Source organism: Simochromis diagramma, unplaced genomic scaffold (genome assembly GCF_900408965.1).
Source record: "Simochromis diagramma unplaced genomic scaffold, fSimDia1.1 OVJJ01000596.1, whole genome shotgun sequence".
NCBI classification, from domain to species: Eukaryota; Metazoa; Chordata; class Actinopteri; order Cichliformes; family Cichlidae; genus Simochromis; species Simochromis diagramma.
Genome location: NW_024387245.1, coordinates 8,178,396 through 8,206,381, shown reverse-complemented (window position 1 = coordinate 8,206,381; position 27,986 = coordinate 8,178,396). Strand labels below are relative to the sequence as shown.

General features: G+C 40.0%; 1 protein-coding gene across 10 annotated transcripts; it reads right to left on the bottom strand.

Moving 5' to 3' along the window:
• Nucleotides 1–235: 235 nt before the first annotated feature.
• On the bottom strand, nucleotides 236–27,895 carry add1 (adducin 1 (alpha)). 10 transcript variants are annotated; one of them, XM_039999926.1, is made up of 18 exons: nucleotides 19,203–27,895; nucleotides 16,881–17,089; nucleotides 16,302–16,464; nucleotides 15,967–16,118; nucleotides 14,940–15,020; nucleotides 14,622–14,771; nucleotides 14,391–14,534; nucleotides 14,202–14,300; nucleotides 13,713–13,886; nucleotides 13,360–13,617; nucleotides 10,163–10,258; nucleotides 9,963–10,055; nucleotides 9,589–9,606; nucleotides 8,508–8,594; nucleotides 7,389–7,545; nucleotides 6,297–6,650; nucleotides 5,277–5,366; nucleotides 236–2,528 (listed from the first exon to the last, which is right to left on the bottom strand). In XM_039999926.1, exons 1-18 carry the CDS (start codon nucleotides 19,360–19,362, stop codon nucleotides 2,254–2,256), a joined length of 2,760 nt encoding a protein of 919 aa, XP_039855860.1. In that variant the 5' UTR covers nucleotides 19,363–27,895; the 3' UTR covers nucleotides 236–2,253. The 10 variants fall into 10 exon arrangements, with proteins under 10 accessions (XP_039855860.1, XP_039855863.1, XP_039855865.1 ...); XM_039999933.1 differs by lacking the exon at nucleotides 6,297–6,650 and adding an exon at nucleotides 4,442–4,475 and having other exon boundaries at nucleotides 2,415–2,528; nucleotides 13,267–13,617; XM_039999934.1 differs by lacking the exon at nucleotides 6,297–6,650 and adding an exon at nucleotides 4,442–4,475 and having other exon boundaries at nucleotides 2,415–2,528; nucleotides 7,395–7,545; nucleotides 13,267–13,617.
• Between the last annotated feature and the right edge of the window lie 91 nt (nucleotides 27,896–27,986).

Below are 27,986 nucleotides of genomic sequence, written 5' to 3'. Positions count from 1 at the left end.
AAAACCAACACTACATCTAAAAAGTTTGGACTACTGCTGAAGACCACTTCAAAGAAAATACTACGAGAAAGTCTTAAATGGATGGCAGCGAAAGAGAAACTATATTTCTTCTGACTTACCTTGACAAACCCAGTTTATTACTGCATACTTAAAAAAGGGTTGTCGAGTTCCTTGCAGGCGACTTCTACATCATCTACCATGAAATTCCCTGTAAATGACCACTATAACACAAAAGTGATTTTAATTGTAGTATTTTTATTCATGGTTGTAGAAAGGAGGCAAATAACCATGACAAATAAGCAGTGAAGTGTTAAGTGTGTGGATGTTATGATGATGAGATATTTAAACTGTAAGCAGTTCAGACTGAGGATACAAATCAGCAAAATTAAGCAATTTATAAAAACAAAACAAAACAAAAAAAACAAAAAGAATATGGTACACTCAAAGGACTACAGGGGGCTTTGTTGTTATCGGGACACTAAAATTAGTGTGCCATATCTAAAGGGGGTAGTTATAGTGATGCACTCTTGTCATGCAGTCCTTCAGGAGTTCTCAGCTTATACGTTCAGCAGTGTAAGTAAAGCACCTGTGATGCCTTTTGGCTCCTCGTGGGTTAAAACAAGATGGAGAAACAAGTCGAGCAAAGCATGGAATAGGCCTTGATATTAATGCCCTGCAACCTCAAGCGCAACTCATTTCCAATCTTCAGATTACATCAGGTTGACAAGAACGGAAGCGCTTCTCCAGTGAACTTTTTGTTTTGTGCAACTGGAAACAGGTGAAGGTATTCAGGGACAAAGTAGGTTTGAGCAGCGTGATGTTTCACACGAAGAGGTCCAGACATGCTTCATAACAGCCATTTATAAGTTCTGTAACAACTGCATCTATAACCGACTATTTCAAAGTGTTGTCCGAGTTCATTAAAAAAAAAGGAAAGAAAGAAAAAGAAAAAGAGGGAGGCTCACAGTGTGCTCACAGGAAGTAATCATGGCTCAATCTATTCAGGGAGTGAAATAAGACAGTTTATGCAGAATAAAGTTTGGAATTATACACATTATGTAGTATTGAGACTTTAAACAGAGGTAAATGCAAAAAGAAAGAAAAGAAAAGAAAAAAGAAAACCAAACTAAAAATTAAAGCCAAGCTTGGGAAGAAAAAAAAAATATGGAAACCACAAACTGAGATTTATTTTTACACATTCCTTCATACTTATGCCTTAAAGCCAGTAGCAAATACATTACATCAACCCTTAGAATAATCATTAAGCGCAATGCCTGCCCACATTTCCTGACTCACACGCCGCTGTGAACTATACTCACACTAAAGCTTCAGAAAAAACACCATCTGCAGGTTTGCAAGCACCTCAGATGGATATTTTAATGGTGCTTGTCTGTGAAATATTAGAATAAAATTCCACTTAAAAAAAAAAATAAAATAAAATACAAATCAGTAGAAATCAAAATAGATAGAAAGCACTTTACAACTACCTAGCCAGGTGGGTATTTAGAGTGTTTAAAAACAGAAGCAAAACCAACATCCAGGTGTGTTTAATATCGAATGCACTGATTGGTTTAAATTAAAAAAAAAAAAAAAAAAAAAAAAAAATATGGACAATTTTTTTTTTTCCACGAGCACATCCTCTACTGACGTGTCGCTCTCTTCCTCTGCCAACATGTAATTACATGGATGCACGGCTTCAGGGATGCAATTAGTGCTGTGCAATTTGTAGTTCCCGCTGTCAGTTTCAAACCAGTCAAATGAGAGGGTATGAGCTTCTCTGTCTGCATTCAATGTTTTCTTGTTTTGCTTTTGCTGAAAGACACTTATATATTTCGATACAATCCCAATACATTCTAGTGGTTACAGTGGTTTAGTAGTAATCTAAAAAAAACAAACAAAAAAAAAAAAAAACCTCACATTACGTATGTGGGCCTGTAGTAAGAGACATGCATAAAAGGCCAGATGAAGTGGACGAGACAAAATGCAACACTCACTCGCAACTAAAAGCCGCTACTAATTAAAAACCTTATGCATTTCATTTTTTACATTGTATACAAAATTGGCACACACAAGGGAAAATAGGTTAATAAGCCAGCGGCAAATTATATTTTTTTTAAAAAGTAATGGCGTGTAACTGTGGCCTGCTTGAAACTTGACAGTGTAATGATATCAGACAAAAAGCAGAGACAAAAAAAGAAGAAAGAAAGAAAAAGACAGGAGCCAGCAGTGAGGACCGATCCAACATTCTTCAATCTAGGACTCAGACTTTTTTTTGTTTTTCTTCAGGAAGGAAGGAGTGCGAAACTTCTTTTTCTTTTTGGAGGGGGACTTGCTGGGAGACTCGTCACCCTCCTGGTCGCCGGCGTCAGCGGCTTCCTCCCCCTCGGCTGTGTCGGCAGTGGCGGGGGTGGAGTCTTCGGCAGGAAGCGCTGGAGCATCTGAAGGGTCATCGGGTGTTAAATCTGGAAGGGTCTGTCTCAGGGTGGCTGCGTCACTCTCATCCTTAAAGGTTTGTTCTGGCAAGGACTCTGGTGGAGGGGCAGATGGAGAGAGTTAGTGGTCTCAGGGGACAAACTAATGGAGCTGCACTGCTGAGCGGCGTTACTACAACTGGGTAAGCTGCAAAATCCATGCGATTTTCTATTTTAGATGCATCCACCTTTCTCTGCAGTCCACACAGTCATTTATTTATGTGACGTAATAAAACCATCCCAAACACTGACTTAAGGTTCTTTAGTCTAAGAAAGCTTCAGTGACCACAAGTCTAACACTTGCGCAGGCAATACTCACACTACATTTAAAGAAAAGAAAAAAATACTAATAATCCACTACTTCAACTTTGTAGCTTTTTACAGAGCAAAACCTCAACCAAGATGCACTGAACACAGCTCTCATTGGGAATTCTTCTCCCTCCGTTTCCTTTCATTTCCATCACTTTGAGCAAGCACTCTGCATTCTTTCTTTTACCTTCATTTAAACAGGGAAATCTTAATGAGGGCAGTTCCCTTGTTCATTTGTACCCTGTGTACAAACAAAACAAAATGAAATACAACAGAGCACGCACAAATCAGAGAAACGTCCACAACGCAAAGATTCTTTTTTTTTTTAAAGTGTATTTTAGTGTATTTTTCAGGGGAAGGGAATTAATTCAACACTGCATCAGCTCTCAAAAAGTAGTAAGCATCAACAGGAGCCACCAGTATGTACAGTATTAATCAAGCTGCTGGGAAGGGGATAAGATGTTTGCATACTTGTTGGCAAAGATCCCGTTTAATTTCTAAATACTAAACTTGTCCATATAATCATCATGATGTGAGGGGTTATTTTGCCAATGGGAAGCTTGTTTATGAGAGTGCCTTAAAACTCCAAGTCAGTACTGACTTTGCAAGGTTTTTCTAGTGACCTGAACTAATTCTCGTCTTTTAAAAAACCAAACAAACAAACAAAAAAACAAAACAAAAAAACAAACACTCCCAGCAAAAAAAGAAAAAGATAAGATAAGAAAAAAAAAAAAGTGCTGCATCATAGATGTTCTGCTTCAAGGGTCAGTGGCACAAACAGCATCCTAAAAGTATTGCTGCAAGCTCGCACTTTGCAGTCAGCGACATGACAACTGGATTTTCATTATTTTTTAAAAACCGTTTGCATGCAACAGTGACTACTGCAAAACAAGACTCGAGAAAACAGCAGCGCATTTCAGTTTTCGCATATCTTCATGTCTGTCAGTATACAGATAAGGCCGAACAACACAGACAGATAAAAATGGAGACCAAGCACCACCACACAGCCAAGCTTTTGGCTTCAACCAGCTAAACCAACAGCAAGTTCGCTCAGAAAGCCACAAGAGAAATAAAGCACTCGTGTACCTGGTAAAGGACTCGTCTGGAAGACAAACGACATTCAAAAGATATTTTCAAAACATTACCTGAGTTTTTTTCCCCAGAACAGAAACATACAGTGTCATATAACAGTTACAGAAATGTGCTAATGTGCAAGGGAGGTTTGATAGCGAATAGTCGACAGGAAGAAAAGAGGTTAATGTGACACAGTGAAAGTACGGTGTGAGGTTTACTTCAGGAACATCCTCCACTTACTCCACTAGAGTTAAGGATCTTGCAATTTGTTTTGTGACTGTCAGTCTTTTTTCATTCATTCATTTTTTTTTTTCTTGGCATGAACTTGAAACACTAATTATGAGTGAGGAGCTCTGAAATAACCCATCAACCCCTGAGAAAGAGATTCAGAGGAGTCTAAACTGTCTGATCAGTCACACACCCCGACAAAAAGGGGTTAGTTTAGATCACAGAACACTGCTCTGCTACTGAAGCCATGCAAAGAGCGGGAAAGGGGAAAAAAAAACAGGGTCGATGCTCACACACAGGCGTGGAGGGTGACGGGTTAATTATGAAGGTGTGGAGGAGGTGGAACAGTACATACTTACTATGGTAACAGGTACTCTTTTGAATTTCCATCTCCTGATTGTAATCGCAGCCACAAAAAAAGAAAAAAAGCACAAGTAGAAACAAATGTCTATGCAGATCAAACCACAGGCACTGTGTTAAATTAAAAAAGGAAAATCAAAAATGTAAAATGAAGATAAAAAAATATAAAATATTTATATATATATCAGAAGATTAACAAAAATAAAGAATGGTTGGGAACCATTCTTCATAGACCCCAAATAGATGGAGAATGGAAGTGAAGGGGGAACAGGAGATACTGTACAGAGAGACACATGTTATGCAACAACATTTCTGGTATTAGATTACACCTGCAATCAAAGCTAGATACTCGTTTACCCCTTAAGATGACTTCAACTGAGATTGCTCAATGTAAAAAATAACTTCCTGTTTTTAGAGGTCAGTTCCAGTATCATTAGGAATGATACCACTGACATGGGTGTAATCCAATAGTAATAAAGACCAAGAGGAAGAAAATAAATAAAAGAGTCTGTCCTACGGTCCATCAAAAGCTGATAAACAGGCTCTTTTTATTATCAGCATTTCCAAACTGAGCTTTCGGCAGATTATCAGCCCTGAAAATATTCCTTATGAAATAAACAAAACCTCTTGGCCTGTTATTACAGAAATTAAAGCACAACACTTATAGTAGTATTATTAAAGACCACAGCAACAACAAACTCAAGAGACAGACAAGCAGGTGGATAGGCAGGAGCCTCTGCATTCCCGCTGTAGACCCTAGAAACACCCAAACCTTCCAGCCCCATGCTGAACCAGGTAGGAAATAAGTGAGCCAAGTACGGCAGGCTAACTTACCTTCCTCTGCTCTGATTGGGGTGCTGGGTGGTGTGGATGTGGGTTTGGGGTCTTTGGGCTCGTTCTCAGACTCTACAAGCTGCCCTGGATCTGGAAGAAAGGCGAGTAGACATTAAACAATTAAATAGCCATTACATCAGATTATAAGGTTATCAGTAGTTATCATTGTTTTGGTTTTTTTGCCTAAATATACAGTTAAAAGCCACATTTTTATGTCAATGTCAATCATTCTGTGCCAACACCCACATAATGCAACACATAAGGAGAGGGGAGATAACACACACACACACACATAAAAACTAAACAAAATAAACAAAAGCCGTAAGCTTTAATCAAGAAAGCACTGCAAACCTACTGATACAGACACCACTAAATCAACCTTAAAAACATCCCCAGAACCTGATTCAAATCAAGGTTTGATGGAAATTAGTCAGATGCACAGAAGGGAGAGCCGACACCACCAGAGATGTATCCAAGACAAGATAGCAGGAAGAGAATGACCATTGTTCTCCACACAGGGGATACTCTGATTGGATGATTGAGCTCAGATGCAGCTTCATCAAGAGTTAATTCTACAGAGCAAAAATTAATACATAAATAAAACTAAATAACATTTTTTGCATTTGAGGAGTGAGAACCCTGAAAGAAGAAGAAAAAAAAAAAAATAGAGCCAGAAGGTTTGAATGTTAAAAATGAACTTTACTCTAAGCATCCTATCTCCTCAGCCCCTCGTCCAATCAAACTGCAGAAAGGTATATGATCTGCCTTCGACAAAACATCAGAGACAGGGGATTTATGGGGGAAAAAATAATCAAGCAAAGGCTTCAGAGATTAGAGTGTGGGTATGGAGAGTGCTTGCACATGGTAAAACACTTGCAGCAGACTCCAAACCCTCAGAAGAAGGAGAGAACACAGCAGGCGGGGGATTTCCAGTGTCCCAGGGCTGAGCAGGGGAGGTGGGAAGTGGAAGGCCAGAGTTTAGGCAAGACTCCACTTTATCTGGTGTACATGGAGCCTGACCTGCCTTAGCTGCATCTACCACCGAGGGCTCCTTGCTGAGGGCTCGCAGCACAGCACAGTGGAAGTCCTTATGTGGAGAATCTGGGGCTGAAAAAACCTCGTCTGCAGTCGAAAAAACATCGTCTGCCACTGTTCCTGCAGAGTCTGCTCCGCTCTGAGATGGCTCAGCTCCGCCGACAGAGGAGGAGCCGTGCTCAGAGGCTGGTGTGGCAGCTGTAGGCTGGGCTTTCTCTAAGCTGGAGGAGTCAGCTGCAGACGGTGGAGATGATGAGGCTTGACCCATCTGTGCCGTTTGAGGCGCCGGGCTGGGTACAGCAGAGGCTGATCCCCCCCTACTCATGGATCGACCCTGCACTGTGAATCCGTGTGAATGTGGGTGTGTGTGTGGAGAGATAACATCACAGTATGGCAAGTATGAAGTTTATTCTGTAGGATTTTTTTTAATAATACGCTGATTTTAAATGTACTTCAAGTCTTATTGTTTACATTTTTCCCCCCCAATCATGTTTATGAGGTCATGAAAGCTCAGATATTTTTTGTGACATTATTTACTCTGTAAACCACAAATAGGAAAATTATTGATTTGCCCCAATTATAACAAATCTCTTGAGGAAGGTCAAGTAAGTGGGACTATAGAAGAAGGGAGCTGTGAAATGCTGTTTCTTTCCCCTCCTTAAGACGCATAGTTATGCGTTATTATCAAGTCTGATTTTATCGCTAAGAAAACAAATTTCTCAACTCTTTAACGTTTTCCCCCGAGACATGATCTCCATTTATTGTCCATTTATTTATTTATTTACTTTTTGATGGACATATGAGTGACGCCAGTCTCAATTTTACTGTACCTGTATAATGAGAATGACATTGCGGGTGAAATTCACAATAATTAGCAACGGCCAAAATACTAAACTCCAGCCCACAAACTGATGGGTAATGACATGGTGATTGCAGCCATCTTTGATATACAGTTTATAATTGAATGTTTAGATACAAACAGGTAAAGCAAACTTCCAATACACGTTTATGATACTTTAAGACGAAACTTATAGGTCAAATCATTTTAAAAAGTTGCAATGTTGCTTTGCTCTTCACCTTCACCTCCTTTCTGTTTAAGCTCCACCTCCCTGCGGTACTCCTCCAGCTCCTGATCGGTGAGTTTGGTGAAGGGGTTGGGCCCCTGCTTGCTGACGATAACCTTGGGCTGATACTCCTTTTCGATGATTGCCTTGGATGCAGTCACCAGTTCACCCTTCAGAACACAGAGAAGGGGAGGAGAAGGGAAAGCACAATCAGCAGATCAAAAAAATAATAAAATCCACGTACTGTAAGCTATAAATGGCATTTTATATGTAGAAATTTCTGTATTTCTGTAGTTGTTCTTTACAAACAAAATGTAGTCTGAAGTGTGAATATTAGATAAGATGCAGGCAGAAACACAATATTAGCATTATCAGCCATGAATTCATAAATGTAAGGCACAAGTAAAAGTTAGGAAGTTTCCTCATTAAAAACTGCACAAAAAAGGGGAAAACCCAAAACAAAACACATAAGAAAAGAGAAACCTTTGGTATTCTTTTAAGACTTAATTAGCTTTGATATAGCGAAGCACTGAAGAGTCCAGTTCAAGCAGTCCAAGCCAACAGCGTAACAGAATAGTTACAAAGCAAATATTCATAACCTTTGTGCACTCACAATAACCTTTTATTTCACATAAAAGCATTTCTGGGCCTTGCACACATAGCCCGCCCACCCATTGTTAGTATGTGCCATTTGCTTACACAGAGGATGTATGTGCATGAGTTAAGATAGCTGTGTCATATAGGGGGTGTGGGGAATTCACAGCACAGACCACTACAATACACAACTTGAGATGAATATTACTGTAAGTCAGTTGTTTATATATCACACAATTTGTTATACATGCAGTAAAATTCACAATGTTACTGGATCTAAGCACTTTTCACGGCTCCTCTTGGGTTAAAAACAAAAGTCTGAAAAAATATCCATCCTTCAGACAGAGTCAGCAGAGTGTACTGAACATGAAGTATCCTTACCAACAACAAAATTGTCAGTTGAAGAAAACCAGTCCCAACATTCAAAAACCCCTGTAATCTCTCACTAAACTATCACTCATTAGTCCCAGATATCTGCCTATCTGCTGTCTCACAGGTCGAATAATGGTGTGAAAAAAGTGATTGGAGCAGTGAGTACCTTTCTAATAGATTTAGCAGGACTATAGGAGCCCTCGGACACATCAAGGCCATCAATAGTGTCTGTACAGTCAGACAGAGGGGCGTCCTGCAATAGTAAACCCAGTGAGGGGGGGGAGAGGCAAAACCCAGCTCTAACACTAGAACATTCAGATTAACACTGGTCCAGGCAGCCACGAAGGTGCGCAAATATTCACAAACCTTTCACACACACAAGCACAAAGGGGGAAAGACTATGATTATATCTCATTTCAGTACAAAAGTTAAGTTGTATAGTATTGTGTTTAAAGGTGTTCAAATACGGGATCTCACAAAGTCAACTCTGGTGGGCATAGCTTTAAAAAGGAGGCTCAAAGAGCATAAACTGATTTAAAATAACCCAACATTGTTGTATTCATTTACTATGAATTCATAATAATACTTCAGTTATCGTTGCGTTTAATGACTTTCCACCTCTGCATTCACACCATTCCATACAAACATATATTGGAAATACATGCAAAGAGAGATGGTTCCGCAAATAGTCATAGGGTTATGAAAAGGCTTGCAGTGACTGAACAAAGAGCCAGAAACATGCACTGTAAAGGCAAACTCTCCACACAAGGGGGTGCTACACAGTGCAAAACAGCAGTTAATCAGCAGTTATGCACTGGTAAAGTTTTAAATTACCCCCTATAGCTTTATTATCTTAATCCAAAAACGATTAAGAGCTCTGTTTTACCAGAGCTATTAACTGAGCTAAAAACCAACGCTGGACAGGAAGGACGAGTCATGCATACAAACGGCAGGGGGAAACATTTTAGGATGTTCCCACTGCTTTGCTTTGTCCCTCACTCATGCACTTAAAAAAACAAAACAAACAAAAAAAACAATTATTTGACTATAACATGGAAATCATTTTAGCATTGTAAGAGACCAGCTTGCAAATGTTGTGTAAGGTAACAACCATTACTCTGCTACAAACAAAATAAATATTAAAAGCAAAATTAAAACAAAGGAAAGACAATGTATGAATATGGACACAGCCTGAGCTGGCAGGTTTGGAGAGGAGAATGAGGTTGCCTCTCTCACTTACTACTCACCTGCCAGATTGACACTCTCTGTGATCAAAGAATAATTAAAGTTAAAGTCACCCCATGCTCTGGTAAACACAACGGATGACATATTTTTGTTCTTTGTAGTTATTCTGTCATAAATCTGATTTTAGTAGCAACCATGTCTTTCGTTAGAGTTCAGTGACCAGTACAGCTTCATGCACAATATTCACACATTGCAGCCTCTTGGTTTAGGAGAGAAACTCCTGACCTGGACAGAATGTAGATTTTGTTTTAACTGAGCCAATCTCAATAGAAGACACTAACAGACACAAATCAAGCTAGTTCAACAGTGCACATTCATCTCCAGGTCAGGAGAGTTGTAGCTGTGAGGTGTTTCAGTGCTCAGTTCTCACACTGACCTGGTTAAAGGAGCGTTCGACCACAGTGCTGGCACACAGAACCTGAGACTGGGGCCCTGCTGTCTTTATGTCCTGCAGGTTCTGCTCCCGGATCTACAAACAAAAATATTCAACTCATAAAAAGGACAATAAAAGTATCCTGTTAAATATGCTCCTAGAAGGACGAAACACTTAAAGCAAACAGGAGAACGCTGTGATACCTTATTCCTCATTTCCAGGACTTCCTTTGGGTTGGTGTTCAGTGGGATGAACTGATTGACTGCAGCAGCCTGGCGGAGCCCATCTTCCTTTGTCCACTGTAAACACCAGATAAAGAGTTAAAACCAGCTAAAACCAGACACATGAAATGACATGACAAACCCAAGCACAAAAATATAATCAGACAATACTATGCAGGCTTCACAAAACAAGAATCATGCTCAACTGAAACTGACAAAACTGGATGAGTGTAAAGTGGTCTGAATGGGGGAAAAAAAAAAAGTGAACCAATGATGATGAGGCGCCTTTTCCACTTTAAATTCAGGGGACTCCTCTACACCACAACCAACATAATCTATCCAAGGCTACTTTATCAACATATTATATAACAGGATTTTCCCAGTAATAAAGAATGTTAACTGACGCTTCATTTCCACAGAATGACTAAACATACAATAAAGCGGTAGATTTTCATACCTGACGTTACTAGATTTCATACTAGAGATGAAATGTGACCAGGAAGCTTAAATCAGTTTGGAAATGATCATTTAGGTTAGTACTTAAGAGTCAAAAAATAAGGCCTGTGGGCCAGAACTGGCCTGAAAAATTGAGCCTTGACTCCTGAGGTTAAGGTCACTTAGCAGATACACCTATGGTATGAATTTCAAAAATCCTACTTTGCCTCGTTCTCTAGTTATCACATTTATAAACTTGAGCGCTCACACCACCCAGCGGGGCGACAACAACAGGGGTAATGATTCTGACATCCATATCTTAGATCAAGGAACAGTAGGCTGTTGGAAGGTAAATGTGAAATCAGAGCTGACTTTAAAGGATTTACAGCAAACACCGTGTTTAACATTATTTAGGTGAGTATAAACTCATCTGCCTTTGAGATAATAAATGACAAAATGTTTAAAGGTGCCTATACACAGCAGACCTAGCAGCTATAAGTTCATTGCAAATCATTTGTATAACACGGATCTAATACGCTTTGGTCCCTCCACTGCATTGTTTCCCCCTGCATCCTCCTCTTCGATGCAGTCACAAAAACAAGTTTTTGTTTGGACGACTCAACTTCATTTTCTTCTTTGGGATTCCAAGAAACATTTGGTTTTACTTCCATGTTGTGTTTGGGTTTGTATTTGTTTTTTTAATAACAAGTGACGTGTTGACCGGTGAGTCACATCACGCTGCGTTCCTATGGGTTGCAGGTCACAGCAGCAGTCATCCTAAATTTCTGACTTTGTTATTTTTTGGTCACAAGACTGTCACTGTGCTCCACAGCAGCATCACTGGTGCCACAACCAACTTCTTTCATCAACAAAAAACCCTCATTTGTCATCATCATTGATATGCTATTTTAACTTAAAAACAAGAACTGAAAACATCACAGGATGGAGAAACAAAGAGTGGTAAAAAGGGTAAGGCGTGGAGGGGAATAAGGAGCTGGGTGGGTGGTTAGTTGTGAGGGAGAAGTGAGACATGACAGGGTGGCTGAGTGGGTGACTAAGACGATGAGGCTGGCTTACGAAGCGAGAGTGGCAGTGAGGGGTGAGCTGGCATCACCAAAGTCATTTTCCAGGCTGATACACAACAACAAGGACGACAGAGATAAGAGAGAAATACACCCGAGGACACCCGCCCATGTTGGGACAAAGAAATCGAATGTCACAACACCACAGACTAAGAATATCTTACCCAGCTGAGGATCAAAGTGTTAGGTGTCTTGCTAAACAATGTGTTCCTCTTAATGTGAAGAAACAACCCATGGTTGTAACGCAAACCTGGTAATGCTCAGCATGATTGCAGGGAAAACCCATTTCCGCACCAAACTGAATGAGCAGCAGGTGAATACAGAAATCAAATCTTCAGCTTTCATGCAAAATGCTTTAATTCAACCTTTGAAAACTAGGCATGTGTAAGCATAAGCTCATGACTTCATTCCTGTGTTTGTTACAAGCTTGGCTGGTTAGCTGCCAAACTAGAAGATAGATGAGGAAGGGAATCTTGATGGAAGTAGCTGGATTGGGTTGGTTGAGTATGAGATGAACATGTAAACACGATATACTCACTGAGAAAGAGTCTCACACACAACATTTCCTACTTTCCCAACAGGAGATAATTAATTCAAGGGTCAGGTCAAATTTCAAAAGTTTTAGTTCTTTCTTTCTTTTTTTTGAACCCCACCCCAAACAGATCCACTCATGCAGGCCTTGAGGTGCTCAAAGCCACTTTGGAAATAAAACTGAAATCAGAAGATTAGAGAGAATATGAATAATAGGAGGAAACGCACAAATGCACAACTGGGAACAGTTGCAAGTGTTTGAGGAAAATTTAAAAAAAAAAAAATAAAAAAAAAAAAGGAGCAGGCTGCATAACTCTGTAGTGAAGTAAATCTGGAATAATCCAGTGTGTGTAAAGTATATTTAACCTGGAAAAATAAATACTCTCATCATGCCACCTTCCTTCTTTACTCTATAGTACGTCTATACAGATTCCTAAAGATTTTTGGTGAATAAAGCCTCAAAACTCAAAGAACTTTTTTTTTAAATTTCTTTTTTTACTTCATTATCTTCTCACTCTTCTTTAAGCAACAAACGTCACGATGCACAGTTGTGTATTAAGGGATTGCGAACAATACGGTGGTCAGGAGCAACATCACCTGTTTGTGCCACATTCACCTGCCTACCTGCAGACTCATGCCACACCCCTGCTGCTCGCTCCTCTGGGAAAAACATCAACACCAACAATGCATTTCACTACTACACATGCAGTGGGGCATGCTGTGGGCAGCTGGCCGGGCATCATGAAGTATTAGGATACCAGAATAAGAGTAAAAATAGTCAAGACATAATCACAGCTGTGAGGTAAGCTGTGAGGTAAGTACAGAGACTGCAGTAGAAAGATGGATTACTGGGGCATTTAAGCACTAAGAAAGAAAAGCAGTAAAAAGATAGATTGCACCGACTTGCATTTTAGCAGGCAGGCAGTTCTGTGAGAAACTTTCATTGTACTCAGACCCTCAGGATGCCGACCACCTACCCGTTACCACCAACAAGGTAGCTGTAAAATCTATACTATGAACAATAAGGTAGGCACAGACCAAGCAGTTGGTTATACAGCTTGGCACGCAGACACCGGACGAGAGAGACTGCAGCAAGGGTTTGACGTGATCATGTGTTATGTTCGTCCACACCTTAGGCTTCGACTTGGGGCTGCTGCCGTCGGCCCCGTCCTCAGAGGGCTCATCGGGGCGGCCGCTGGCATTTAGCCAGCGGGTCTTGTCGCGCTGGCCGCGCTGGAAGCTGTGTTTCAATGGGGAGCGAGCACCTGAGTCACTGTCCTCCCCATATGAGTAACCACCGTGGGCGGAGGAGGCCATCTCCACATCACTGTACTTTTTACCTTTGTCTCGCAAGGCTGGGCAGCGGTAAGGATAGCCCGTTCTGTAGCCCTGGATGGAGACAAAGCAAAAAAAAAAAAAAAAAACGTGTGACTATGTATGTGTCTTGCATATAACTTAAATCATCCCTCTCCCTTTGTGCTTACCAAGTTGTCGAGCATTCTCATGAGGGCTTCAAACTCCTGCTCCCCGACTTGCCACTTGGGATGGGTTGAGGACCCGTCACCAGCTGGCTCAGGGACCTGTGGGCGTGACTTGTATTTCCCAGGGTCCAACATCACCAGATTATCTGGCCCTCCAGCGCTGGCCAGTGTTCGTACCTACAAAATATTAAGGGGGGTATACAAACAGACCAAACCATCGAAAGATCCAGAATCCAGAAACAAAACCAAAAAGAGAGAATGAGGACACAAGCACATCAAGGGAGAGACACAGACATCCAACACAAGGACAGATGAACATGTATAAAGAGACAAAGAGACAACGGACAAAAGCATTAGTTGTGAAAAACACATACAAACATGTATGACAACCACATGACCTAAAACATGAAACAACAAAGCCAGAATATTACGGATCATTTGACATTGAAATTTTTTAATGTGTTACCACTACCAGGTGGTTCAGTGTCCTACCTGGATCTCACAGGCAGTGACCAGATTGTGGATGTAATAGAAAGCCTCCTCCACTGTTTCACCTACTGACACCAAGCCATGGTTCCTAAGGATCAACACCTGAAACAAACGAAATAAAAAGAAAATTCCCTTTAGAAATAAATTCTCTCCTTTTGATTTCTATTACACACACAAAGACTCTGCTGTTACCTTGCTTTTAGGGCCAAGGTTTCTCTGTATAAGAGTACTTTCTTCATCATCCACGAGGATGCCGTAGTAGTCATGGTAGGCCACCTCACCCAGGGATAGGGCCTCAGGAGAGATGGGTAACAGTCCGCATTTCATGGCCGACACCTGCAAAAAAAATAAACAGGCTCAGACAACACCTAACCAACTATGTTTTTAAATTGTAAATTTACAGCATGCACTACTGTTGCTTACCGCTGCCCCTGCAGGTGTATGTATATGTACGATACACTTGACATCAGGACGTGCAGCATAGATGGCAGAGTGGAGAGTGAAACCGGCCTGGTTGACTCCAAGGTTGGTGCTCCCACGGTCTACCATTTCACCTTGGAGATTAATCTTCACCTAGATGGTATAGCAGATTGCATAAGGTTGTATAACCCCGTTTTGAAAACTTAATCTCAAAAGATGTAAACTCATGCAGCTCAAGGTATTATAATATGAGGGGAAATTGCTTCATTCAATAACAAAGGGAAAACAAAGCCTCGATTAATGATCTGAAGTGCTTCTTACCAAACTGGAGGCAGTGACTTCACTGTAAAGGAGCCCAAAGGGAACAATAAGGAAGCGCTCCTGGTCTGAATTCACTCTGACCTGTAAGACAAGAAGACAGCAATGTTAGATTACTGAAGGTGGCTCAAACTGAGCAGCACTGTGAGGAAACAACACTCACAGAATCCTGAACAGAAGTAAATTTCTATGGCAGAAATTTACAAATAGCCAAAAATGGTGGAGGAAATTGTCATTTGTTGAGCAGGAAGAGTGAGCGCTTGTTTTCATGCAGATTACGTCCCGGATCAAAATGCGGTACAATCGCCGTCGTCTTTTTTTTAAAAATCGTTGTCATTTGGAAATGAGATCGCACATAAGTATGAATAGAGATCACGATTTTCTAACGATTAATCATGCAGCCCTAGTTCAGAGTATATTTTCAGTTATACATTCTGCTGACCACTAACATTAAAGCTATTTAGATAATGCTTTCAAGTAACTCCCTGTATAGGTAACGAGTTGTGAGAGTTGATTCTAGAAGATCTTTGGGATGTCTCTCTGCTGATTATCACAGTAAAAGATGTAGGGCTTTTTACTTCTTTGCTTATTGGACAATAATGTGAACAAACATAGTATTTGTTCAGTGGTCTCTTTGGGTGTAAAGAGACCTGTTTAGGTTAGCACTCTGGATTAAGCCTTCACTGAAGCCATCATTTTATGAAATTATGTGCAGTGGAAGTGTCAACTGCAGGAAAAATATGTTTTACACCTTATTTTGTGACACAGTCAACAAACTTTTGAAAGTCTTATTTGTTTCGACTGGTGATTGTACACACATCCCAGTTACCATTGAAATTGAAACTCTCTCCTTGATTTAAAAAGGGGCTTAAAAATAACCACCCAGAATCATCCCAGAATCATTGTAAAGTTACAAGACTTGCTTCTAAAATGCAGCAATGCATCAGACTCAGACTGCATGGGCATACTAAAAGCTTAGTGTCAAAACATCAACCTGACATTTTATTATGGAATGAATGAATGAACGTACTGTGAGGTGGTTGTAGATGAGCTCAGACCAGCCAAACAAGTCAGCCAGCCGATAAAAGGCAGCCAACTTGCAGCGCAGCAGCTTCTCGCCCTTGTCGTAGGAGATGGAGTCAGAGCCACGCAGATCATTGACTGGAGTCACCATTCCCAAACCTGTGAAGAAAGAAAGAAAAGGCAATCTCACATACAACAATTAGATGGGTTCTGCCACTGAAATCTGACTAGAGTCTTTGTGCTGAAATCAACTCTGGCATGCTCTGCATTACTCATTGTGAGCACAGACACAGCAGGGCTGAGGTCAAGAAGTCACACACAGCCATTCTCTTCTCTGCTTACTCATATTGAGTGCCGCCATGCCTCCTTGTGGTGCTGCAGGGTACATGGAAGGCATACTGGTGGTCATGAAATCTGCGATCTGCTGCAGAGCCAATAGGCTTGTGGGAGTCTTTCCCTTCTTCAGCTGATCCTGGATCATCGTCTCTAGCTCCTCGCAAAAGGCCTGGAGGGCCGTTGACACAGACACGACAAACAAACAAAAAAACAACAAAACAAACAAATGATCAACTTTGAATTTTAAAGGGTGGTAAGAGTAACTTTCAAAAACAGGGCAAATCCTAAAGGCAGAAATAACCACGGATCTACACAGATCTAATATTAATTAGATTCAAAAATGCATAAAACTGAGCCTGTATGAAAGGGCAACTTCTTCAGCTTCTCTCTGCACAGTAAAAACTTACACATCAGTGCTTTTCATGCATATAATCGACCTCTGAACAAATTTTTTCACTGTCCTGGGCATTCTGCTGACGAATCAACGAATCAAGAGATTTCTGAACATATGAACCATGACCTGACTCTGATCCATGAAAACCAAACAACATGAACAAGCAGAATTAATGAGTACGTCCTACTGACGGGGCTCTGTAGGATCATGGAGACTCTCTTCCTCTGCTCCATCATGTTGAAGTCCTGTCGCAGGTCCGGTGCCATGTTCCTCTCCCTCTGGTACTCTGGACTGCTCTCATCTACCCGGTCAAAATATCGCTCCTTGTGGGGGGCTGTGGTGGGAGGGGGGGCTGTCACCACCCCGGCACCTGACTCGCCGTTCATCCTGGGCTGGCCTCCTGTAACCGTGTCAGAGACTACTGTTAAACATCTAATAGAGTAAAACAAATAGTAACATTGTACATTTCTTAAGTGGGTTTGTGTGGTAGGCTTAATGTAGCTCTTACGGTCATAATGTAGTCTGTAAAATGAGAAAGAAATTGTTCAATTTAACACTAATTCAAAAACTGCTAAACATATAATTTGAAAGCAATTCATGTTTTAAGTGGTTATCCTTTTACTAGAATACAAATCAAAATTAGTACTTTCTGTGTGTGTTTTGATGGTACACCTATGTACTGTCTGACATACAGTATATAGATTTCCATCATAACAGTCAACACCATCTGTATTTGAAGCTTGGTTACAAAGTGCTTTAACTTAAGGAAGTTTCCTGTTGTAAAAGAGGAAATGAGAATCACCCATCATTAAACCAGAAAGCCAATCATGCAAACCATACCACTCTTACATCCTGCCTTGGTCATGTGACCACTCTTCCCATAGAGGTTATCATTGATTTCCACAATGTGTTTCCTGAAATCACAACAGCACTCCACTGTCAACTCTGGCCAAAGGAAATAAAAGAAACTAAAAATACAGCCAGCTGTATCTTGTTATTTCATGATCTTTGTGATAGATATTTACTTTTTTTTTTTTCTTCATTTAGATAGGACAGTGATGCAAAGTCAAAAGCTGGGAGAACAAACAAGGGGAAGATGAGCAGTAAATGACCTTGAGGCGAACTCAAAATCAGGCCTCTGCTATAGCCTTACAGTGTATGGGTTTCCCTGCTCAGTCATGTGAGCTATAACAGTCCATGTTCTGTTATGTTGTTGACATGACTTATAGCATATAGCCCGCTAATTCTAACAGTTACTTCTTACAGCTTTGCATATTACCTAAAGCAGCTGCTATAAAACTATAAACTGACAACAACAATAGTGAGGGATCTGCAGACATGAAGCCAGATTTATAGTAGATCCAAGTTGATCCTCCTGGCTGAGTGCTTGTAAGGATAAATAGTTCGCAGCTGTCTGTCACTGGACAAAGTACTCAAGTGCTGACTCTGAAGGGCACAGACAAACTCATGAGGAAGAGTGTGTGTGTGTGTGTGTGTGTGTGTGTGTGTGTGTGTGTGTGTGTGTGTGTGTGTGTGTGTGTGTGTGTGAGGCAGCCCATTAGTTCAAATCAATACAAATGTTGAGCCAAAAGTGCCATGACAACAGCATACTGAACTCAAAGCATCCAGAATCACAGAGGGAGCTGACGGACCCTCTTTTTTCTCTTCCTGTCCGCTTTTATTGGTGTTCTGAGATTTTCCACATCAATAACACCAATATTTCCACAGATCTGAGGTCACTAATTTAAATCAGGACTTGGTTTCCCGTTTTGCAAATTCTACACCAACAATACTTTGTCCAATTTTTTTACTTAATAAACTTAATCTGTACAACAGATAGGCAGGTTGTAATACCTTCATGTGTGGTATAGTCAGACCAACAATATAATAATTAAAGACCACTGACAGAGACCAAAGATAAGTCCTAAACATGCACCGTCTGTTTATTAAAGTGTCTTTATTAAGTATGATAACAGGTGTGTATCATATCAAAGTAATTATTGTAAATCTAATATTTAAAATCTAATATCAGTAAACATGTCACTTAAACACAGTAAAGCACATCACAAAAGTCTGAGACCCATTAAAGATAGCAGTTACATTTAGCAGCACTAGTTTGGCTGGTCAACTGATTTACCTCCTAATGCTTATGGGATGTCCAACTTTAGTGCCATTTGCTTGTCCCCTATGCATTTCAATTAAAGGCTTTCGGCAGACCTTTCACTCCAGCAGTGCCGAGATACAAAGTAACTGTTGCTTTTACTGCTTGGTTCCATCTTTTAATTGCACTTTTATACATTTGCTTTTATTTAGCATTATGTTAAAAAAAGACCCTTATTTTAAGATAAATGTGTTTAAATTCAATTTACCAATTACATTCAAACTAAACATGCATTTCCTACATTTTGTGCATTCTATTAAAAAAGTTAGTGTATAGAATTGTCATCATTTTTAGTATTACTCATTGAGCAAAATAATGAAAATGTAAATACTTGAAACAAAATAATCCTTACGTCTTCCACGTGTAAGGAAACTCCAGACTCTGTCCAAAGAGGAGACAGCTGAGGTTGACATGGCTATCTTTGCAATGGCATTCGTCCCCGATTTCCTAAAATCAAGCACTTTTATGTTCTTCACCTTTTGTTTTCCTATCTGTTGCTTTCCTTTTGTCATAAAAACCAACTTAAAGTGCAATTAAGAAATAAGAGAATGAGAAAAGACAGCGAAGCTGCATACTCTTTGAAACCATTCAGGAAAAAAACTCAGTTTTGATTCAGTCATGTAACTAGGGCGTGAGTTATTGACAGAGGAATACAGAGCACTGAGATCTGGTGCCAGACACTCATTAGGGAGAGAGATCCTCTGTCCCTGGCCTATTAATGATGCAAGGGAATCTCCAAATAGTAATTTTTTCCATGTTGTTGGTCAATCTCTATCAACAAAATATACTTTATTTTTTAAATGTACAGCATAAAATGTTACATATTTAATAAAATTTGTCAGCAGGGCTGCTTTGATTGTGTACTTTTGTACATATATTTAAGCCATCTGTCACAAATCATGGAAGTTCTCAACCTGATGAATCATTATGAATGAAGTCACTGAAATATATGCCAATCACATAGAGCCTCAATAGGACTAGAAAAACAACTTTTACAGGTCATAGTACAAAGCTTTCTGCTCTTCAGCCATTAATGTGTCATGTGAAGCTAAAAGGTGTTAATGACTGATCCTCAGTACATGAAGGGGCAAATCAATCATTTTAAAAACTGAAGCAGTGGCAGCTTTTGTCACGCTGCTTAAAAATATGAAAAAAATCGACTATATTTAGTTTGATGGAGAGCTGCACAATTAATCACATTTTAATATCCATCCCAATTTTCGCTTCCGATAATTAAATGAAGTTTTTGAAGTCACCAAGTAACAGCAAATCAAGCGATACCTAAATCAGCGCCAAGTTAATGCCTCCACGAGCCGATCACAGCTGTTCCCAGCACGGTGCAAGTTTCCTGGACTAGTATGGATAAGTAATACTACAGATAGACAGATAACCAAAGTCAAAAGGTGAACATCCCCATCCATTGTTAGGAAATAATTTTAGTGATGTTAACCAAGAGGAAATCATAGAGAGTGCTGAAGAGCTGTTGTTGCACTGCAAAGCAACACGAATTAAAGACTTTATATTTTGCCTCTAGGAGAGGCACGTAGGTCAAGTGGACCTCATTGTCTGCAAAAATGTTTTAATTACCAGGATTGTAGCTCAATGTAAATGTATTTCAGTTAGTGTTACGTTTTGGTGAAACTTGATTCATTATTTACAAATTTTCTTCTGAGAAATTCACTGAATTTACATGAACGAGGAGGACAAATTTTATCTTTATGCTAAAAATCTGTACATTAGCTGCAATGTAGCACAACATGGATGTTAAAGCACTGTTATGTTCACATGAAAGTGTAATAAAAACATTTTTGTCACTAAAAATGAATAATCAGAATCTCAATACAGATAAAAAAAATAAAAAAATAGTGATAATCGTTTTGGCTCTAGTGTGATGTGCGAAACATCCAGAACGACAACTTAAAACCCAAAGAATGCTCTTTAAAAAGGTGCAATATGTAAGTATTTTATGCACGTATGCAGGGATCATGCAATTATCAGACTAACCAATCGGGCCAATCCTTTTTCACTTATCAGTATCAACATTCTTCTTTCACTCCTCACTGATCCCCCACCTAAAAAACTGACTGTTTACATATCACGAGTAAAATCCTACCAATGCTGAGCAAACAGTAACATTTGGAAGCAGCTCTGATGATCGAGCAAAGCTGTGGTTTGAAGGTGGGCAGATATTGCTGAACTTTCAAAAACCATCACAATCGCCTCCGCTGAAGTTGCAGCACCACACCAGCTGCCCTGATGCCCATGTGCCAAATTAATTAAATCAGGCTAAGAAAGACAATTTGCATCACTTAGCATCCAAAACAGCTGTTACATGCTGTTGCAAGGCAGTGGCCTCTTCTAGAGTAAGCTATTCATACATCATAAACTTTTTAAAATCACTGTACAATCATTTCACTTTATTCATAATAGCTACAGGCAGAGTTGAGACTAACGCATACCAAAGCTATCTGACAACACTGCAGTGTCTGCAGTTCTTCAAACACTGACCCATGTCAGAGTGGGTTACCAGAAAAAGGTCTCAATGCTTCCAGACAGTTAGTCACATCTTTTTCACTTTGATTTAATTTGCTGAAAAGCCACGTTACATTTCCTGTTGATGGTGTTAACTGTTAATGGCAATGAGGCAAAGAAATTGTACCCACAGTCAAGAAACGCAGAAAAATCAACACCACAATACAGAAATATACCTTTTCATGCTGAGTGTAAAACACACCAATTTAGAGCCATCTGAGAAGTGGAGAAAGTTTGCCAGCATTTTCACAATCTGAAACCGCGTGAATTGTAAGACCGCAAAATGTTTATATGATATTTCACAGAATAAATGCATAAATAAACCGCGTTTGATGAAACTGGACTTTTGTGACTTACTTTGGTTAGGGGGGGGGAAAAAAAAGTACCTACAGGTATTATTGACACTAATGGCCCACAGCATTTTATCGCAAGTCAGCAACATATCAGCATTATCCATTTGAGCTTAATGCCCTAAAATCAATATCAAAATTGAGACTGTTTATAAAAGCTTTAACTGTGCATCTTTTTCAGTCCATTAGCACTCAGTGGCAATGAAGAAATTTGTGCTTGTGTTGAAGTTTCTAATCAGACAAGTACTGATATGTTTTTTGATTTAAAAAAAATGTTTTGGAGATACTAATAATTAATAAGGTTCTTTGAGGCAAAGTTAATATAGTAAAACCATGAAAACAACATTTAGGTCTGATTGGAATGCTAAATCTTGTTCACATTGAGCCAACTCTGCGGACTAAAGGACTGCAGGAACACTGTAATAGGATCCTTTCATTTAAAGCTGCCATCACCCTAGAATCCAAACCGGCAATGCACAATGCTAAAAGTTCTGCTTAGTGCTGCAAATTCAGGTGGAACCATGTATCTCTTAAATTATATTCAAACCACATAGAGGCAGATGAGAGAAGGAGAGCTGTGAGAGAAAGAAGACAAAGGGTACACAATAATCTGCTAGCTTTCAAATCCACTGCCATACCTGCGTAAACAAAGCACAGAAAGGTCAAAAGGAACATTTAATTTTATGCATTAACAAAACCCTCAAACAGCACTGAATAAGGTCACTTTCACTGCTATCTCAAAAGCATTTGATACATAATTTCTTACTCCACTCAGCCTCACTTCAAACATCAACAGAGTCCCTCCAGCTGTTAAACAGCAGACACTGCAAATTCCAGCAGGAGCATCTTCAGTGCAACTCTTTTCTGCTGTTTACAAGTGACAAATGATCAGATCTCAAAAGCGTTTATTCCTTGTGGACAGAGTAAGCAAAACATCATCAGACACAGAAAGTTTGCCATTTCACCAGGCCCTTTCCTCCTTTCTCCTAAGAAATGTAGGTGCATGTGTTCAGCTGGCCTCAGCTCCTGTTAGGAGTACAGTTGCCTTGGAAACCAAACACATCACCATGGAAACACAGGACAGCCTATAAAGATTGCTGTTATGTAAGAACAGCTGTGGGCCAACATCACACTCCAAGGCAGTCAGTGTCAGAAAGCACACCTTGGAATTAATGTGCCACTCATTTAACTAGTTTGGCCATTCGCTATCAGACCACAAGACTACAAGAAAAGAATTCCACTTCCACTATGGTGCCATTTAGAGTATGATAGCAGTATATCCGGTTGCTTTTGCTCTTGGTTTCTTAGTCTGAAGTAGTCCAGGATTTTTAGTAGATGCACCTATAATGTCAATTTCAAGCTCCTATGTTGCCTCATTTTCAAGTTATTTCAGTGCATTTAGGTGTCCAAGCCATTCACCCACTCACCCTCCCAGGTGACAACAAGGCTGAGAGGTAAATATGTCTATCCTGGTTGTTACAATTTAATCTTACAGGAATTATTTTGGAAGCAAAGTTAATATCATCAATCATGCAGTAATGGATTACATAGGACATTTTGGCTTTTGTAACCACACCCACTGGAAAATCCGTATTGGAAAGTGCTCTGTAGTTGCTGAAGAGAGCTCAGGGAGTGTTTGAAGACTACCCTGCAAATGCCGGGGACTTTATAGCTACCTTTACTATCATCACTTCATCTCAGCAGTGTGTTCTCTGCCTTAACTAAAAATAAGGGACACAGAGGTTTGTGGAAAAATGTATTAGCTGCTACAAGACTAGCTGTGGGGTGGAGATGTGAATAATGATCTTTTGATACTGCATACTGGAGCGACAACAACCATGTTAACCCCAGCCTGAAGCAAAGGCAATCAGAAACAGAACTGAAGACTGAGAAACTCTGCTCTGAGGCAAGCTCTAGCTGATGAACAGTGTCAGACTCCCTTATCGCCAACTGCAGTAATGGCAAAATCCCCTTGTTTGAGGTCTCTCTTTTAACAGGGTGCTAAAGCTGATAAAAGAGCACATTTAGTTTCACACTGACTGAGGAAAGTGTGATTTTTTTTTTTTTTAAACAGCATTTGATTCAATATACACCAAACAAATAAACCTTAGAAAACCCTGCAAATTACTTAATAAAAATAAGCACAAAATTTTAGATAAATAAGGTAGGGATCAGGGCAATATATTTACCGAACTAATGGCACACCTGACAAATTAATGTCCTATAAAATCCTATCCTGCCAAAAAAAGAGCCATGCTACAGAACTTTCACCAGTAACTACCAATAGCCTGATACAGACTGAAAGTGACAGTCTGTCCACAGTTTTAAAGTATCACAACAAAATACTCCAGATCCTAGTCACGACCTTCTATTACAATATACATTTTTACCCTTAAACAGGAAGATGAACAATAAGCTGTTGTACTAAGCAAATAACCACATTCTCTCTTGGTGACTGATGTTTTGAACTCTTTTGACAACACCCGATACAGATGTTTCCATACTCCGGAGACTGATGAGACAATGATGGGCAGAAAAACAAAAACACAGATGAGGTGGCGCGTGAAGACCAGCCCCGGGCTTTCATCTCTCTGCGCCTGGCTCTTAATAAACTCCCAACCACTCAGTGTGTTTGTGCACACTTCAGTGTTATCATAATTTACTTTTGAGAGACGGAAGCTTGCACTAAAACCATCTTTTCTGCATGACTAAGCTAAGACTAAAAGATCTATTTCGTTGTGTCCAAAAATATGCCAATCAAATGAGAGACTGAAAAGATTTGTAAGGGGCGGGGAAAAGAAAAACAAACAAACATAAAAAGTAGTGATGGTCTTTCTGTTTCTATCTGTTTTCAACCATTTGACAGATGCTCTGAGACAATAACTCCTTATATCTCCAAGCTGGATGCCTATCATCACTGGGAATAAAGAATCCAATAGTAACTCTTGTATTTCTGCGTGTGTGAAAGCGTCATCTCTAGCTGCTATTACCAGAAAGAATGCATTAGGTGTCATTCCAGCTCTGCCCAGTGCATGTTGTCTTGTCTTGTTTTGTGCACTCCACTGAAAATTAAAGAAGCTGTATCAACAAAGCAATCTACCAGCACCTTTAGAGACTATTTCATTCTCATTAAATTAAACAAGCTAACATGTTAAAATCAAGAGGCAGCAAATCAAATACATAATGCTGCTCTCATTAGCCATGTTTACACGTGCAAAATGTAAATCTAATTAAAACCTGTATTATAACGTCATTGTTTACATAGAAACTAAACCAAGTAATCCGACCATTACCTGCATTTACACACATCCAAGCATTTGACAAGCGCAGAATAGTCTAACTTTCTGGAAAACGGTAGAAGCAGTTGTCTTTTTCCAATGTAAACAAATGCCGCGTGTCACAGATTTCAGCTTCTCCCCTCTTTAACATTTGTGAAGTTTGTGTTATTTTTCCTTTTTGAACAGACCTTCAACTTGTTTTTGTTGTGTTGATGTAACAGACATGTAGAGCAAGAATAATTTCACCCTGAACACTGGAAGAACTATTTACATACAGATCAAACCGGTTAACAATTGGAAATTTTAATCACCTTAAAGGAGCATGATCACATAACAATCTTCAAATTGGCATGTTTACACTTCTTTTTAATGCAGACAGGCTTTTAATGAGGTTACTTGTGCCCATGTAAACAAGGCTATTGAAATTAATTTACATTAATACTATTTTTTTTTCCTTGATCAGAAATAATGTCAAAAAAGAGGAGGGGGCATTTAAACAAGTAATTCCTTTTTTCCATTTCACATTCAAACATAGGACTTAAGAGTCAAAGCTAAGTGAAATCTTGAAACCTTATTTTTCAAAATGAGACAACTTTTTTGGTCCATTTTTTGGGGCTTTTTAAAAAACTTTGCATTTCTTGATCATGCGGTTGAAGCAAATCGCAGGAAATGTGAGAGGGGGAAAAAAACAAAAACAAACAAACAAACAAAACCACAGGATAGACATGCAGCAAGGAGTCTGCTTAGACCCCAGGGTACTCCAAGCACAGCTTGGCCAACGTCGACCCCTTAAGCATCAAGCATTTTTTACATTTATATTTTTTGTTAAATGCACACACTACAAACAAGGCGGGAGTTACACTGTGTTGCAAAAACAGATTAACTGCAGCCGAAACTTATATTTAAATTAAACTGAAATTTCTTTGCTGGCATCTAAGACATTATAATTTGTTGCTCTCTCACTGGTATAGGCTGTAAAAGTGGGCACTAAACTCTCCCTCTTTCATGTGTGCAGTGATGCATCCCAGCCAACACGGCTCCGACGTTCCATCTGTGCCTCATAGGGAGTGTTTCAGCAGGCTGGTAGTGCTATATTTACTGTGTGCTACATTAACTGCGTCACCCTCAGTGGGTCGATGAGTATGGAAACGATATCTTTTGTAACTGCCATGACAAGGTGAGACACTTTTTAACCCTACTGTGAAAATGCAGATCAAGATTCATCTGCCTGTCATATGTCACATGGGACAGGGTGGTGGAAGACCAGTCTCTGAAACAACACACTCCTCCCTGTGCAGCTTCCCTAGCATTACACTAAGGCCTATGCTATTCTGTATGCATGTATCTGCCAGCTAAATATGAAACCTAAACACAGCTGCATCAAATTGACATGATCTTTGGTGACCTCTATGGTGCAAATGAAAGTTCACCAATGACCATTTTCACATCTGCCACTACCACCTGAGATGCTGCTATAACTGATCACATATGGAGAGGAAGGAAGGAAAAAGTGAAACGGCGAGAAGGGAGCTAAAATGAGGAACACATTTTCAGCTGCACTGAAGTCAAGCGTGTAGGCGTGGGGAGTGGGAGTTAAACACAGAGCTCTGCATCTACAGTAAGTGTGTATGTGAAGTAGTTCAGTGTGTATTGAGGGTGGCAGCAGACTGACGAAGCTAAACACCATCCTCTGGGAGTTTCGCTCATTCTGGCAGAGTTACCAAATCCAGGGAGTTACCGTGCCTCAACACATACACTCACAGACAATTTATCTTGGCAGTTTGGCTCTGATAATCCTCATACAGTACAAAGTGGGGGAAGGGACTTCCCAGCAGACTTTATAAACAAGCCAGACACAGCCACAGCTTAGGAGCTCTGTTCGAAAGCATGGGCCTCAAAACAAATGAGCAATTGTATTGAGATTGACCATCTTTCAATCATCCTTATTCAAGGTGAACATTTAAGGCTACAAGTAGATATTTTATATCATTGTTTTAGTGCACAAATATGACAGAAACCTTTTTGTGAGCAACACCACCTTATCAAAAGGTGATCAATTTACAGTTGTATAAGCCACACTAATAAATGAAATGTATCCTTTAAGGATAGATTTAAAACAACAACAACAACAAAAAACAAAATCTATGTGGTGTGGTACCCACTCCAGATGCCATGCACATCAAGCCATAACACTTTTAGGCTTTCAGCTAGCCCTCATTTCTGTACTATACATTTCAAGCTTTCCATTTGACAGAATGCATTATTCCACGCGTTTCTCTTGCTCTCTTTTGAAAACCCTGTTTATTATTTAAAAGTGTGTGCGAGCCCATATTATCATGCAGGACATAAAGCTGTCTGACCTAGCACAGGAAACTGCTCCATCACCAGCACACACACACAGCTGGAAAGAACCCAAATTTCTCCCCCACTCTTTGGAAACACACCCAGACTAGAGTAAGACCTGCACGGCGAGGAGCCTCTGCCCGACTAAACCTATCGACCCGAACAGCTAGAGGGGTCCAAATTACAACGCAACGGTAACTCTGCGCCAATAAATAATAAAATAAAAATACCACCTCCACCATCACAGGCCTGCTAGGAAAGAATGCTAACGATACTTAGTGTAAAACATTCTGACTACCAAAGTGTGGGGTCCAGGGGAGCAGCTGAGCCCATGTGAATTGTTTAATAAAGGACAGTGAAACGCAGAAACAGTCGTTTAACAGTGCACAGCAGCGTCTGTGCAGACTCCCCCGCTCAATGGCAACATGCTAGCAAAACAGAACCGAGCCTCACTGAACACACAGCCAGAAAGACACCGATGTGAAGAAGCCGCCACGGATAAACACCGTCGCTGAAATGCAAACCACGTTGATTATATCAGCGCTTACCCTCTCTTTGATGAAATGGTGATATTTAAACAGAACACGGTGAAAGCAGGACAACAGTTTTCGCTATTTTTCCTCACGGCGGGGT

Coding starts and splice junctions, on each gene's coding strand:
- add1 (XM_039999926.1), bottom strand. CDS start 19,362: ATGACAAAAGGAAAGCAACAGATAGGAAAACAAAAGGTGAAGAACATA. Junction 13,887..14,201: donor TCACTGCCTGTGAGATCCAG/GTAGGACACTGA, acceptor AATATTTTGTAG/GTACGAACACTGGCCAGCGC. Junction 5,367..6,296: donor GGTAGATGCAGCTAAGGCAG/GTCAGGCTCCAT, acceptor CCTTTCTTCCAG/ATCCAGGGCAGCTTGTAGAG.